Source organism: Phasianus colchicus, chromosome 11 (assembly GCF_987193195.1).
Source record: "Phasianus colchicus chromosome 11, bPhaCol1.hap1.1, whole genome shotgun sequence".
NCBI lineage: Eukaryota > Metazoa > Chordata > Aves > Galliformes > Phasianidae > Phasianus > Phasianus colchicus.
Genome location: NC_143446.1, coordinates 4,717,028 through 4,733,888, shown reverse-complemented (window position 1 = coordinate 4,733,888; position 16,861 = coordinate 4,717,028). Strand labels below are relative to the sequence as shown.

The 16,861-nt window shown below is 39.1% G+C and overlaps 1 protein-coding gene across 17 annotated transcripts in view; it reads right to left on the bottom strand.

Annotated features, from left to right (window-relative positions):
- ATP2B2 (ATPase plasma membrane Ca2+ transporting 2) overlaps positions 1–16,861 on the bottom strand; it is a 393,147-nt gene that overhangs the window by 164,227 nt on the left and 212,059 nt on the right. For 16 of the 17 annotated variants that reach the window (XR_016470063.1, XM_090148058.1, XM_090148043.1 and 13 more), the window contains one exon: positions 778–1,260. Coding sequence is in view for 16 of the 17 variants with exons in the window: in XM_090148058.1 (XP_090004184.1) it covers positions 778–976 (199 nt within the window). In the remaining variant the exon portion in view is untranslated. Of the gene's footprint in view, positions 1–777; positions 1,261–10,069; positions 10,295–16,861 lie in introns of those variants that run through there. The other variant, XM_090148048.1, reaches the window with a different exon arrangement.

Genomic DNA, 16,861 nt, shown 5'->3' with positions numbered 1-16,861 from the left:
TTTAAGATGAACACTGTAACTACAAGACAAGATAAGCATTATAGATTGAAATACTGTATAATTTCCAAAAGTGTTAATATCTTTGGAGATGAAGATACGATGATGGTGCTGAAAACCAGACAAATGGCTGCTGACCAGGTAGAAAATTCCAGAGGCACTTAGAAGAATAGATATTGAGAAGTTATGAATGGCATCATTGAACATAAAAAATTAAGGAGCATAGCTATAAATACAAAAGCAGCCCAAACAATAAAAACATCAACATATTTATGTGTTGGTAATTATTTGGTATAATTTTAGTGTGGAGTTACGATTAGTAACCACAAAATATATTACCTATTGATCTAAAAAGGAACATAACATACCTCAGAAGTTAATTTTACATTCTCAAGATTTGTAAACACCTAAAAACTCTGTTTAAGCAACTTGTCTGCACCTTCTTACTCCCTCTAGAAGTAAATATGTTAAAGTCTCTTTATGATGTCATAAAAGAGGTGCTGATATTTTTTGGCTGAACTTCAAAGAAATAACACACATTCATTTGTTTGAATAAGCAGCACCTTCTCATGCTATCCTTAGCTATAGTTAGACAAATGAGTGACTGCTTTCCTCTTCTTTCCCTGAAAAGTTCTCTTTTGTTTCATTGTTGTTAGTGACAACAATGTCACTAATGGACAGCATCATGAGAATTACACGTTTAAAATAAAACCTCACTTGAACTCTCTGAAGAGAATTTATGCAAAGTCCCTCGATTCAACTGAAGGAAAATTTGCTTACCTTCTGTTGGTGATGTCTTCAGATGCCTGCAGAGCCCCTCTGTTTCCCCATATGTCTCTTTAATTTTTACCACTGCTTCTGTTCCTCGGAGTTCCATGAGGGAGCGCAGTTCTTGCAGGGTGCACCCAAATTCTCCTGCATGGTTGGCCTCATTTCTTTGGTTCTTGGAATAAAAATCACTATTTGTCATGTCACCCATGGTTACTGATTATATTGCTCCACTTGTTAGAGTTGACAGAAGCTTAAAATCGTTTAAAAACTGAAGGAGATGAGCCTCAAATTCCAGCCTAGGATTAAAAACAATCCAACATGTGTCCAGTGAGCGACGTGGAGAATGCCTCTGGTGTGCAAGGTGCCCCTGACCGACTAGAGGTCCGCAGAACCGCTGCTTTCAAGGCTGCAGACCAGCTCCACTCCATTCACCATTTCCCATTATGCAGCACCCAGGCTGTAGAATCTACATGGTCATTTCTTCCTCTGGACCTTTGGGAATAAACAGAAAGCGCTCATTACAAGGGTGAGCAATGATTCTTCACAAGGATGAATTCAAATTCATTCTATCAATGCAATTCGACTTGTCATTTAAGAACAGCTACAGAGAAACACCGTACAGACGTCCTGCGAAATGCTGCAGGTGGTCAAAGCTAGCATGGACAACAAGGATGCCACTAGCTCTTAGGTAAAGCTCTCTACAGTTAAAGCACCAATAGCAGTGTTGCATACTTTAATCAAGTCCCAAGAGCAATTGCCAAATGAGATGGTTCATCAATATTAATGAGCGAGCGCTTAGTCCAGCACACTAGATGTGCCTCCTGTACGTGTGCTGGTTTGTACACCCACAGCAGTCATTCAGCTGACCAGAACACAGGCAAGCTCAAAGGCAGCAAAGTAACAAAAAATAATTAAACCATTACTTTGTACAGTGGATAAGGTAGAAGTGTTTTTCAGTGCAAGGACAGGATACAGCCACCCCTTAGAAATACAGTATACGTGTACATACATTACATCTTGCAGCTTCACCTGCTGTGCAAGCAAACCTACCCCATAAAAGTGAGAAAACACTCAAGTGCAGCATTGTGAGCTGTGGGAGCTGCAGCATAAGGGGGGGCTGTCCTCCCTACGCTGCCCACAGCCTGCACAGCCACAGGCCTGCTAGCATCCCACACGCATACACACAGCTATACTTGCACAGGGTGCCATTTTTTTTATTTTACCATGTTTAGTGTTGAGAAAGCCACATTTGGACCATCTGGGAGGCAGCTGATTACTTGCTAAAATCAGCCTTTAAACTCTTCCCCCTTCCCATATTCTAAAGAAGTTGGTTTAAACACTACCGAAAGCAGCTATTATATTTGGCACAGAGTTTTAACAGAGATTAAAGGTTTCGTTTTTGCCTCAAGTGGGTGAATGCCTGTGCACTGTTAAATCTATAGGCCTTGAAATTGTTTTCCTGTGATGAAAAAGGCCCCCATATAGCCCCACCAGCCTTCTGATTCAGACCTGTCAGCCTCAGCCTTCTAGGTACAGCACCGCACCGTGGATGTGAGTTCACACAAAGAGGATTCCAAAGTGTTTCAAGCCCCAGTGTTACATCTGTGCATCAAATATAATCTCCTGCCCACATACAGATAACACACAGGCTTGATATTTCCACAAAACTAACTGCATTGCCACTGCCCTGCATGTGAGAAAGATCAAGCCCAGTGCACTCATTAATTCCTCCTTGCTTCCAGTGACACCACCTGCTCTGGAGCTGTCTGATACACCTTCCTCAGTGAGACAAACCAAATCTCTACCAGTGCATTAACAGATAACTCAACATCCCTTTGATTTTGAGAGGAAAAAAAAAAAAAAGAAGAAAGAAAAAAACAACACTGAAGTTTTACAATATTATAGGATGCAGTAAAAATGGCAGGCGACCGCCATTCTCTTCTTCCACCCTCCCTATTCATTGCTAGACATTCTGGTGCTAAGAGCTACTGCCAACTCTATCACTTATTACTTTTTAAGAAAAGAATTTCGGCACGAAGCATGGCTTGCAGTGAGCAGTAAAGAGAAACTGGGAGCAGCAATGAAAATGGGCTTTCATTTGCCAAGGAGAAGATATCCTGTTCTACCATACAAGCCTTCCATGCTTGTATGCCAGACAGTGGTCACAGGAACAGTTGATTTCATGATAATTCCTTACATTAAGCATGCAGAAAAGGCCTTCATTATCACTTTATCTGTTTATAAACAGGATGGATCATTATTCTGAACAGAAATAGCATCAGCCTGGAGCATTATTTTGAAAAAAAAATGGCAAGATGCAGAAGTCACAGATGTCCTGCAAAACAGGCTTCATCCCAAGAGGCACTGAATCACTGCAGCTTCTGCTGACGATAACCTCTCCACCACTCATTTCTTAAATAATTTCAGACCCTTCCTGGCCTCAAATATGGTAAGCTGTTGCTGACAGTTACACCAAAAGCAAACCAAGATTTGGTCATGGCAAAGGATAACTAAGAAAATATTAAGAAGAAAGGAGGCATTGATCATAATAACTAAAATGACAGCCTGCTATTTATTTCCAGTAGGTAAAAAAATTATTCCAGAGGTTAATACACCTAAAGATCTTGAACACTCAGTGCCTAAACCAGCTACAACATTCCAAAAAAAAAAAAAAAAAAAGCAATAGAAATACACCATTCACCTAACAGACTGCTGCTAAGCTTAGTTTTTTCTAATAAAAGAAAATCAACAGCAAAAAACAACAATTACATTTTTCTGATGTGAGCCTCCTGGTGGTTTCATTAGTGATGTAAAGGTACTGAACTTGGTGTCAATCATGTTTTCTGCACATTTTTTTCTGTGGGATGTGTTCACCTCTCTCAAGAAAGCATCTCTTTTGACCAACTGTGCAAGCCCTGTATATTAATATTTTTGTTTCTATTCTAGGAATTTCACTTGTTATTTGCCAGCCATAACAAGACAGCAATATTTTGCTTGTGCTTGCTAATTTTGCATTTGTCTGCTTAATTTTTTATTTCACCTTCAATTAAATATTGATCAATAAACAACAAATATGAAGGCTGTGCTTCCTCCAGTGCTCTGAAAACAAATCCCTCAGAGTTCAAGTTCTTCATGATACACCTAATGCAGTGACACCAGGGAAACACCGTCTCACATTTTTGAAAGGCAGATGGTAAAATATAGGAAGCACAAAGCATGACTAACATTATTCACTGATAATGCATCTCTCTAATCCTGTGGAACAAGATATGCCAGCTTCATTTGATCCTTGAATCTCTTTTATGAAAAGCACGGGAACCCTGCCAGATGGTGTACCAGGTTAGCATAACTGACACACGACCACATGGCCATTAAGTGGTTAAAATTCCTTTAACAAAAGCTCAGAAATAGAAAACCTGAGGTTGGTATATGGCAATATTCCCCCATCAGTTGGGCTGCAGGACTTATGTCAGCAGAACAGATCAAATGACTCCAAGTGGACAAAATGTAGGAACTCTACAAGAAATCCAACTACTGCACCAGGCTTAGGTACGGTCTTTTGTTTGTGGTTTGGAGGGGTCTCACCATTCCCAATGACAATAATCTGCAGAGAAACCAAACCTCCACAGATAAGTTCAGCAAAAGACACAAAAACCTCCCTCCTGTCACTGAAAAACTAATTTCACACACAGTGTCATATTGCCAGCCAGGTGGTTATTTCTTTTTCATTAGCAGTGCTTCTGAAACAAGGTTTAGAAACAAGAAATCTGGGTAAAAAATTTTCCTAAAGTGCAATTTAGAAACAACTGTGGAGAAATACATACATACATACATATATATATATATATGCACACATCTTCCCAACAAGATGCACTTCAAATAACAAGACTTCAGACTAGAAAGCTTGAATAAAATACTATCCTCACTTTTCTCATTAAAAAAGTCTAAATACAAGTCTCCATCCTGATAAGGGCTTTAATTTTTTCATGGATTTTTGTTGTAGAAGTATGCTACAAACTACAGCTTCCCCCATTCTCCCCCCCTTTCCTCCCCCAGGTGGCTGCATCTTGGAGAGCAGACTTCCATTCCTGTAGAGCCAAAGACAAATATTTTTCATCTTCTAGCTGCTTAAAGGAAATGCATGCCAATTAAAACAGGAGCGATTTGGATGAGCTAACTGCAGCCCTGCTGGGAAAACTATACTTTGATTCCCCGAATCGGGAAAAGTCTCATCTTGGAAGCTTGTAAATATTTTCACAGTGTATTAGAATGATTTGTAAGAAGATGTCATCACCATGTATTCTGACAGCTGATTTCATCTGGACTTTCATTAGCATAAAATCAATGGTAAGGGAACAAACCAGCTCATCGGTTTCACCAGATCAGAACTGCAAGACCTGTATTTCACAATCCTTAAAGGTCTGATTAAAACCTGGATTTATGACAGCTCCAAGAACTCAGGCTGTATCCATAATTTGACTGTTTTCTCCAAAATCATTATCTAAGATTACATTGACTCTGATCTCAAAATCTGATGATGAAGGAATTACTTGCCCTAACAGAAGGAAGGATACAGAGGTAATCACTTGTTAATGGGTTGGCAGAAGAATAACCAGGGCAGAGATCAGCTAAGCTGAGGTGCTATTCACTCATTCTGCAATTGGGAAGGGGGCACACAGCTCTGGTTCCCCTCAAATTAAGCCAAGGGAATTAGCAGCCCCCTGCCTGCTGCTTGTAGCATTGCCATCACACTAGAATTGTTATTTGGATGTAGATTTGATACCAACTGCTCCTTTGGGACATGCACAGATCTCCCAAAGCAAGGGGGAAAAAAATATGGAAGCATCACATTTTACTAGGTTTTTGAAAAGATATCTCTGTATCCATGCTATTAGAGATTTTATTCGTTGACAAAACAGAATTAAGGGATTTCTCCCAGCAATCTCAACAAAATGGGCCGCGTGTGGTTTTTTTTTTTGTTTTATTTTTGTTTATCCTCTATGGGCCATGTGGGTACAACAAGGCCAGCAACAGGCTGCCAGAATGCTGCAGGGCATTCAAGATCCATGGCAGTACCTGAGAAAGAAAACCATACCATGCTCTAGAGAAGTCTCCAGATGAAATAAATCCAGTTGCGGCCCAGTTGCACCGCCTCATAAAACGTATTGCTTTTCTCCTGTATCAAAAACAAAATGCTCATCTATTTGGGAAAATTATCTTTGCAGACCAGCAGGAGAAACGCTCATCTCTCCAAGCAGTCAAGGAAACTAATCAAAAGCACCCAAACAAGCTCATGCTCAAATTCACGCTTAAAACAAATAGTGATTTTGAAGTTCAATTATCAGGAAAGCACAAGACGCAGCAGGAAAGAAACACACTGTTTGAATAAAAGCAGGTTGGCACCTTCACAAGTGTGAAATTTTTGTTGAAAACCAGCAAGCCAAGAGTAGATGAACAGAAAAAAACCTGAACTTTGCAATTCTGTCTGAAAATATCCTATCTACAACACCACGTAACCTAACGCAACTCGAAATGCATTAAGAAAACTGGTAAATAATTCAATCACGACGAGCATCCAGGACTGACAGACACTTGTGTGTTCCAACTACCAAAAAAACCCATCCAACTCTTTCACAAATTTGCTGATTCCTGCTCCCCAGGAGCATGAAACTACCTCTAGTGCCCTGTTAAAGCGTGCAGTCATTCAGTTTGTTTTCTACCACTACTCATGTAAATGGCTGCAACAAAGCCAAATGAACTACTGACAGGAAGAAAAATACTATTAAAGGAATCAATTCAGTCCCATTAAAGTCAATGAAATTACTCTATCAATGACTTCTGGGGGATTGGATCAGGCCCTGTAGATGAAATCGTTCCTTCACTGATGCCAGAATTTCACTCTTTATGAATGCTGTTAGAGGGACTGCAATAAGAAACCAGATCATGTTTATTATCGCCCATTGCTGAGCACTAGCTGGAGTTACAAAATATTCTTGGCATCACTGTGCAACGCTGTCAACCTGCTGGCGGGACCTGAGGAGGGACCTGCAGCCTGTGTCCCAGCTGTTATAGGGCCCCATGCATCATTAACAATGTTTAATGCAGTAAAATTATTTCCCATGCAAAGATATTTTCCAGTGAAGTCTGTACTGGTCACAAGCTTAAGAATTCTCTTGTTTCTTGAACTAACATGAATTTATTTTGTTGGTTATTTTTCATTAGTTATTTATTCTCCCAAGACTAATTCTGCACTGCAAAGCGGTTACGGGGGTACTTTCATTCTCTACCTTCCTTTACCACACACACATTCCTGCTCTCTGGAGTTGTGCATTTGGCACCAAATAAAGACCCATTCTTTACCCCCTACAAGCTTTAGACAATCCTTGTTTTCACATGGAGTTGCACTGATTTTGTACTGAGATGAACACTGCACAGTCGCTTCAAGGAAGGCCAACTTCCAAACTATATTATCAATTCAATCTAAAACACAGCTGGACAAAAAACTAAAGCTATTCAAACTATCATTAAATGAAAGAGATTCGGAACAACAACAACAAAAAATCGAAGTCAAATGCAATGAAAACAATAGCTGAATAAATGGCCTCAATCTAATCTTCATGCCTTCAGATTAACTCAAAGACAGTGGTACACATTGCCTTTGCTCTCAGTAATTACCCTGCACGTCTCAACCTCTTTTTACCCTCTTTTCTCTAATTTTTGAGAAACATTCCACAGGGACTTTTTTATCTTAAATCTTGAGAGTAATAAAGCAAATCTTGTGTACGTTTGAATCACCCGTCAGCATTTTAATCAATAAGTTCTTACAGGCCTCTACCCCTCCGCCGATGCATAACTGCAATCAAACCCACCAACCTATTACTTGTTTGGTGGGCTTTCAGAAGAAGGTCAACACATTACCAGTGCTGGTTAGCATTACATGCTAATATAATAGTGGTCTCAAATACTTTCGAGATACCAGATTTTTATTTTACTTTTAAATAAGCTGCAGATAAATTGAGGCCTTTTCCAGCTTTACCCAGAGGCAAGAAGAGCCCATTTGTACTTTCCAGGAAACCCTGCACATTAACGTCACACATAACACAATTTTGATCCATTATTTTAGAGAAAATTCTATGATTCTATGAAAAGTTGACACATAGCACTTTTTTGTTTTTTTCTTTATAAGGAATGAGCCTACAGGTTATCAAAGAGAACGAAAACTTGATCAGTCAGCTGCAGCACGAGGCACTTTGTTGTGCCCTGCTCTGAACTGCAGAGCTTACACGGCCCAAACCAAACCTTACTCTGTCAATTGGCATTTCTTTACATCAGCTCCAATTGCTGTGATGAAAGCAGAATAAAATCCAAACATACATCAGCAGAAAGGACATGATATACAGGCCAGTGGTTTTTCTAACTAGTAAAAAGTTAGGAAGACAGGGATTACATCCAGCATGTGAAAGTCCTGCCGATGCCTATTTTACATCTGTTCAAACAGCAACGTTCCTGGCTTGGATGACTATTTAGGAATTAGCACAGTTTCTTCTAGAACACACTGGAAATAATTCACAGTGCACAGTGTTCACATATAAAATTAAATCCAAACTTTATTTCTTTTAAAACCTGAAAGGTCTTTTGCATTAAGATCTAATTCCAAACTACTGTAAAACGATCACTCTTGACACTCACATCCTCAGAAAAAAGACTATAATTCTACATAGCAAACCAAGGGAAACTACTTAAGGAAAAAGAAACAAAAACAAACAAACAAAAAGATTTGCTGTGGTGTTTCTTCTCTTCTGTCAGCATCCATCACATAACTAGCAGTGAGAAGGCCTGGCTGACTACATTTGGCCACATCACTCTTTAAAAGAAAGAGAATCAGAGCACATTAACAGACCTTAGTCAAAATAAGAGAGAGCCACTGCACAGCCTTGCCAAAACAGAATCAGATTACTGTGTTTAGCCAATAATTTTTTATTTTTAGTCTCATACATAAAATACCACATTTTACCTGAATGGCTTCAAAACTAATAGCAAATGAGAAAATCTTTTTTGGGTGGGGTGTTAACATTTTTCTGGAGGTGTTAACCCTGAGTGTTACTTAAGGAAAAAATATATCTATGTTTTGCTAGCAGCAAGTCCAGCTGACATGGAGTGCAAGACTTCAGCAGCAGCTGAAGTCAGACATCATTACTGTCAGTCAGAAGTCAGCATATGACTTTACAGCACACGAAATGCTACTGTATGATTTGGATCTCCATGGAAAACATCTGGGCAAGGGAAAAATAAATAAAACAGAAAAACACCAAACTTACCCTGCAGCCTCGTCTGCATTTGCAGCTCTACCTCCTGACCCCTTGATTGCCTATTAGAGGCATTATTATGTTTATATTACATCTTATTGTCTTAGCATGTAAAGATACAACACCATACATAAAACCAAAGGTTTTACGGCAGCACCAGTGGTGATAAACAAAGTCCAGCTTCCTACAAACAAATTACAAACAGAATAATGAAGAAGAACAAATAATAAAAAAAAAAAAAATCAAATGATTGCTTAAAAAAAGGACCTGATTTATTGTTATTTACCGAGTGAATATATATATGAATAGAAATGGAACATGCACCATTTTTCAAACGCACTATTCCTAAATGGCTGTAAAAGAAAACTGCACTCTGTAACCTACCTTTCTCAACAAATACATACTACTTTTATTTAAAGTAAGAACATGTTTGTAAGAACATCAGCCACCTTGAGCACTTCCCATTGTCAGGTGGGCTGTTTAAGTAAACAGCTATTCTTAGACAACATCCCATTGAACAGGGCATGGACCAAATAGGTGTAGGTCACAGATACTCCAACTACCCTACTTTCTCCATACATCACAGACAGGATGCCATCTTGCCACCACAAATCTGCCCAACCTGCACAAGTTTTAAAAGCTTTCCCTAAGAATCAAAGGGCAGCTTGTGAAAGCATAACAAATTTGAATTTCAAACATTAAAAGGTTATGACTTACTGACAAATGAGGCTATCAGAACTGTAAAGCCACTGACACACATGTTAGGGTCCTATTAAACTTAGCACCTGTTTAAATCTCCTTTCTGCCCTTGAGCTCTCAATGCCCAATTATGCAAGCCCAAGCAATGAGGGAAAATAATCCTTCAGCTTTGCTATATCTTATGGAAAATAAGTTAGATAGCAGAAGGCAAGCACTGCCTTTCTTTCATGTTTCTATTACACTCCAAAAAAATCAACAGAAATAATTTTTAAATAAAATTAAAAAGGTGAAATTACCTGTTATTGCTACCAACACAGACCTCAGCCTTAACAGCTCTGAATTCCAGATTCAAATGCAAATGCTCTTCAGGTTTTGCAGGTAGCATGAAGTTAGAACAATATACTGCAACTGAAACCAAGGTTTGCTTCAAGTCTCTTCCCAGTTCTTTAGGAGAGCAGACAAAGGAACCAGAAGGGACTGAGCAAACACCTCATCCATCCCCTGTCTTACAGTAGAACCCAGAACTCCTGCTTTTTTCCAGCATGCATGGCAGGTCGTTAGCTCACTTATTTCTATCACCTGACATGAAAACCAGATGTGATTACTTGGCTCTTTAATCAGGGTTGAAGAAAGGGAAGCACCGAGGTAACAACAGGATCTACATTTTTAATAAATAAGAAAATCAAATCTAAACATTTGCTCTCCTCAGTGATTTATAACCATGAACATTTTAACCGCAACGAAATAGAAGTGGGGCTACTGGAGAGATAAGTCAGCACCACATAAATCCATGTGAAAGGATGAGAGAGGAAAAAAAATCCCTGCAAGGACTTGATTTTACAATAGGAACCTTCAGCCAAGGTCGCTCTTAAGAAAGAGAGCAGCCAAAAGGAGGTTTTAAATCTCAGTGGGCATTAGCTGAAACATGTACAGCAATGTTCTGCAGTGATTTTAAGTAGGACATTCACCTAGGAATGAAAGTACATCAGTCAACTCTCTCATAATACAACATTTTTTGCTAAATGCTCTCTACGCAGCCTGTTCAGAGAATCAAAAAGATGTTTTGAAAAAGAAGCGACAAATTAAGAGTTTTACAGCAAATTGCATTGCTCCTTTTGCTCGAGAACAGCTGAGGAAAATCAGAAGCATTCACCACCAGGGGAAGGAACGGAGTTTCATACTAAGGGAGTGAACCTGAGGGCTGCAGTAGGGTAGCCAGGCTGGGGGCTGGGTGCAGGGCTGGCACTGCACTGCTCTGACTGCAGCCCCTGCGGGCAGCAAACCCCCACCCCAGGGGGTGCATTTCTGCACAGGTGTGTGTATGCAAAAGCTGGCACAACACACTCATCGATTAATCAGAAAGACTGTAAAGAGTTTTGGGAGCAGCATTTCAGAAGCAAACTGGTCCTTACACTCAGCTCCAAGGAAAGTGTTAATTTTAGCAAGCAGTTTTGAAAGAAAAGACAACGTTCTTCCCTCAAAAACGTACACGGTACAGTCACTACTCTTCTACTCTTTTTCTGCTTCACAGCAGCAACATTTGGAAAACTACTTAACCTTTCTATTTTTATCTGGATGCATTCAAATTACCAATAATGTACAACATGCTGTAACAAAACCACTGATGTAGGGTATAATTTTCCCTCAAGCACATTATCCTCGCTGGTGGCTCAGAAAAAAATAAGCTGATAAAACAGCAGCAGACATCAATTGATGGATAAAAAGCCATCACAGCTATGTATAACGCTGCTGCCCAACCTTAAAATCATACAATTAGCCAAAAAAATGCAGGTACTAGGGCAGGACATAGGAACAGCCATACATTATCTATGGGGTCATGCTAAAAATCCTCCCACAAATCCTCCTCCTGCACGTTTTTAAATAGACCATCAGATTATCGCCTCGCAATTTAGCTATTAACACACAGATTTATTTTAAAGCCATCATCATGCCTGGTACTTTTATTAAAGATCTTCTTCCTTGTCAGGTTCAATCGGGATCTCATCCTAACCGTGATGAGCTTTTAATTTTCTGTTCTACTAATAGCAACTTAAAAATAAAATGTTCTCTTTTGAAACTATCGTGCTGTAACTTCTTTAGGGGCTGCAAGGGGGAACAGAGAGATTCATCTTCCCACTCTGCACATTTGTTATCTGCATATATGGAAGAAACAGAACAAGAAATTGGAATTTTCTCACTGACCAAGTTATACCTCTATAGAAGCACTCTGGATACAAAGCAGCAACGGGGAGTTATCAAAATACAGGAAATAAATAGTTTAAGAGTTTCTATGTAGGTTCTGCGTCCTCTCAACAACTCTCTTGCAGGTCATCACTGGATAATAGATTAATTAATGACATAATTAGCTGCAGGATACATAGCCTATCCAGCAAAGCCCTTCAGCAGATACTCACATTTCAGCACAAGTGGGGCCCTCGTTATCTCCCTGGCTGCTGAGATGAACCAGGTGCACATGCTGCAGCACTCACTGACAGCATCATACTGCAGTGCTGCTTTTGCTGGCAAGGAGTTACAGCAGGAATGTCAAGTCCTGGGCTATCACCAAAACGGGAGAGCCCTAATACATGCAGAGAAGGAAAAAGACAGTGACTGTTCTCGAGTGCTCACTTACACCGGTGGAAGACAGGCAAGAGCCCACTATACATCAGCACTGCAGAAATCACCAGAAATTGCTGGCTTTTCCACAACCCTGCCCAGCTGAACAGCTTGCAAACTGCCTGCTTTCGGTATGAGCACTGCTGCACAGGCAAGGCATGGGTTGCTTTCAGATGTAGTTTCTGTAACTGTCTAAATAAAAGCTTATGACCTTTCTTTTAGGATATGGGCCTTGCCACAGCTATTCAAGCCTATCTTTATCTAAAGATTGGAACACTGAAATGTGTTTTAATGAGGGATAAACTGAGACCATCTGGATGTCTCAGCTGCTACAGAGCATGATTGTTTGCTGATTTTAACCATGTCTCTTGCAGAGAACATAGACCTGTGTTGCACAAAGTGCACTAGCTCAGCTTGATTTCTCCTTGTAATCAAATGTGTTGATCTAAAATCTATTTCCAGCAAATTACTTGTCTCTTTTGGGAACAACTCCCTCCTCATCTCCTAACAGTGGTGATAGGGATAAGGGGGGACAACTGAGATGAAAAGGTGTATTTGTAAGAGGCTGACGGAGGGCTTGCTCAGTGAAATCTTCAATTTTGGAATCCAACCACCATTTCTTTGTAGCCATACAAGAACTGCTAACATTTCAGATGGTATGTTAAGGCCTAGAGCTAAAAGGGAAAAATTTAAAAACAAAACAAAACAAAAGTGAAAAAAAATTGGCTATTTATTTGTTACTGTTGCAGACTGTTGGCATTAGGTCAATTTGCATTTATGTACATTTTTCCAATCAAATAAAACAAACATGGGACAGAATCCAAACCTCCTGTGATCCCACTGATTCTTCCACATCAGAAGACTACAAGCACTAATGTTCTGCAAAATACTCCCATTTCTAAAAATCTTTTGCAAACATCACTAATGCTTTTGACCAAAACTGTTATTTTATGCTGGGGGTGCATCTGTGCACAATGACTTCAGCAAAATAACCCTGCCATAATGCACCATTAATGATTTTAGATTTCAGCATTATTTAAATTCAGTGTTGTTAATTATGCATTCATCAAAAATGACACCTCTACCTTCAGGTTCCGAGTAGATTTGAAAATCAAAAGAATGAAACCAACAACTGTTCTTGCAAACAGAATTACTCTAGGGATACTCAGACCTTAAGAAATTTAGCGTATTTTTCTCCTTACCTTTCTACAACAAAATGAAGCTTCTGCAAAAAAAAAACTTGGCTATACTCCTTCAAAAGCAAGACAACCTAGAACATTCTGGGTCTATCTAGTCTATTTGACTAGACAGTGGTTATTGGTAACTGAAATCAAGTCTTGTCTCCATTTCCTACCAGACTATCAATAAATGTCTTAAAAGGGAATTTCTGTAGGATCTTGAGACATTTGGAAGAAGTATCCCTCTAAGATGCCAAGATAGATTGATTACTCCAGTAAACACCAAATTTAAGCTTCATCTAATACCATAGTACATTACTTCATTGGTTTGTTGGGCTTGTAATTCTTCCAGAGATGAATACGGCTACAAAGATATCAGCCAGTTATTACAATACTTCCAATTCTCAATTCTAAATCAAAATTGTTTCGATAAATCTCGGAATCCTTCATGTTAACTAAACTTTTGAAATTCAGCTATCATTAATGATCATCAGATTTACCAGGAAGCTGGGACTTTTAATAAGACACCAAATCCACAGATATTTCACATGTAAAGGGTTAGGAAGACATACACTACATCATCATAGATGTGCATACATTTACAAATTACAAATTAAATCCGTCCCTCTGCAGGTAGCAGTAACATATTACCCATACTTTCTCACTAGTGTTGAATAAGCCTGTAACACAGCTAAACTCAGTAAAACTGTTAATCACATCCATAGGATATTGTGTACTAGGTGTAACAACACGGTTGAGTCCTAAATGTTGGGATTTCTATAATTAAGCATAGGACACTGAAAACTCAAAACCTCTCATCTGTTTTAATACCCAACAACTGCAAGTAAACAAAAAGTAGTAATGCAATTGTTTCCAATGCTTCTATTACAAACCAGTCCTATATGTTTCCAAGAGTAGCAAACCCACAGCACTTGAAAACAGATTCGTTTTTCTTAGTTCTGTTTAATGGACCCATCAGAAATAATTCACACATCAGAGATTTGAAATTACCATGCTTCCAATAATTTTAAGTAGTTTCTTTTAAACCAGGAGGGATAGTACTCTTCAGTACTATCTGAACAATCATGAAAAGAAAACACCAAGCTTTGTGTGTTTCCATAGAAGTCACCTCTAAAAATGGGAGTACAAGGTTTTTCTCAGAAAATTCACAAAACTATTTCAAAAGATAACCAAGATCCTTTATTTGCAGGCATCGACCCCAAATGCCACCACAAACTACATATGCAGTCAGTTCTTGATTTCAGTGAGCAACTGAGCTGAGGTGGGGATTAACATGATACCAACTTGTTCTAAAGGCTGTTTAAAGTTAGTAAATCAATGCAAAGTACTTTTAGAAGTACTTTAAATAAGCATAGCTTTATTCACATATGTTTGCCTGTCTGTTGTTTTGCCTTCTTTGCAAATGAGCAGAAAATACTTCCTAAGATGTATTCCTTAAAAACCTGATGTTTATCTTCTTTTCCACAACTTCTTGTAGGAACAAAAACTTACCAAGTACTAACATAACCATTTTAAAAAGAAGATCCCATTTTCAAAAATGATTTTTTGCACTTGGGAGTATACATCTGTGGAAATAAAATGGTATAAAAGACATTTCTGTAACAGCTACTCAAATGACCTTCAAGAAATTACAGAAACAGTAATAATGTAAATCTATGATCTAAATGTAATCAGTTTTCAAAGCTGCACTTCCCCAGTTTTCCTATGACTGCCAAAACCATGCATACCTCATTTTAACAGAAAAACATTCTTGTAGCACTCCGTGTACTCATACTCTTCATTTACATCACAGTCAAAAGGCAGTGACACAAGAAAATCGGTGTATATGCTCCTGTTTATCTGTTTCTCTGGTTGACCTGATCTGCCACTTGTGAGCAGGCAAGAACGACAGCTTATTTGCTGAATCTGTTTACCCCACTGTCATTCAAGACATAGTATGATGCTTAAATAGGCAACAGTCAGATTAATATAATTGAGGATGCAGTCCAGAGAGACAGGAAGTCATGCCAGAATTGCCACACGCGATTCTCCTGTGATTAAAACATCCCCAGGGTTCTATTGGCATAAAGAAGAACTCAAATCACAGATGCACAGAAGCCAGAGGACCAAGAGATGTGAGCTTTTGCTCTTCAGAACAGCTCACCAGTTCTAAAGGAACAAAACATGAATCATGCAAAGATAAGTTGCCATTTTAATTGCATAAGCAAGGCTGGTGGATTTGTCATTGCTTTTGACAGATTTTTTTTTTTCTTCCCAGAGTCACATTATAACCACAGCTATGTTCCTATTGCATAAGACAACTCATGCATCAGATTGAAAGCCCAGCATACAGAAAACAGAATATGAAAACTCCTTACACAGCCTTCCTTCTCTCCAGTGATATAACTTCCATGGCTCTCTGCTATTCCTGAAGAGATTAGAAAGACACTGTCCAAACACAAGAGAAGTTAATAAGGAATAGATCAGTGAAGAGGGCTTCAAGTCCTCAGCACCACAGGAAAGGTGAGCTAAACCGCATCATTTCTTTGGACCAGCATTGCTATTCACAAACGAGGCAAAACAGATGTGCACATGACAGAGGGCATGCTGGGTAGAGATCTGAACATCATCATCACAAGATAACATACTAAACAGTAAAATAATATGGCTGATTTTACAATTTGAAGCCTTTCAGTCCACTTTCAAGTTATTAAAAATCTCAGTACTAAAATCTGGAACATATTTCCTTGTGAATAGTTTTACCTTTTTCAAGTTGTCAAGAAAAACTGAAGAATAACAACACAGAGTGCAATTTTAGTGGTGCAAAAGGACTTATAAAATCTACCATTACCTCTAATGTTTTACAGGTCTGTGCATAATTCACACAGACAGAAACGCTGTGCTGCAGCCAGAGCAGCACCACAGCCCCCTCCTGCCAGCTGATAACCACTAACTTGGGGGCAATATTTGGTACAAGAATTTAAGTGACACTAGGCCTACAATCAAGCCATCCACCCATAGTAAAACAAACAGGCATCATCAGTGGAATTACACTCAAACTATTTCTGTGTATGTGCAGAGCTGATCTTCGCCTTTTCTCTAGCCTAGATTTCAATTTCCCATAAGTGATCAGAGTTGGCCTAATTCTGCTCCCATGTGCATCAGTGGGACCCTTACCATTGACTTCAAACACAATGTATTTAACCCAATACAGTCGGTTTGGGTACGTTCAACATTAAAAGAGAGGGACCTCTGCCTCTCCATCAGGACAGCATGCATCTTCCTCAGCAAGTT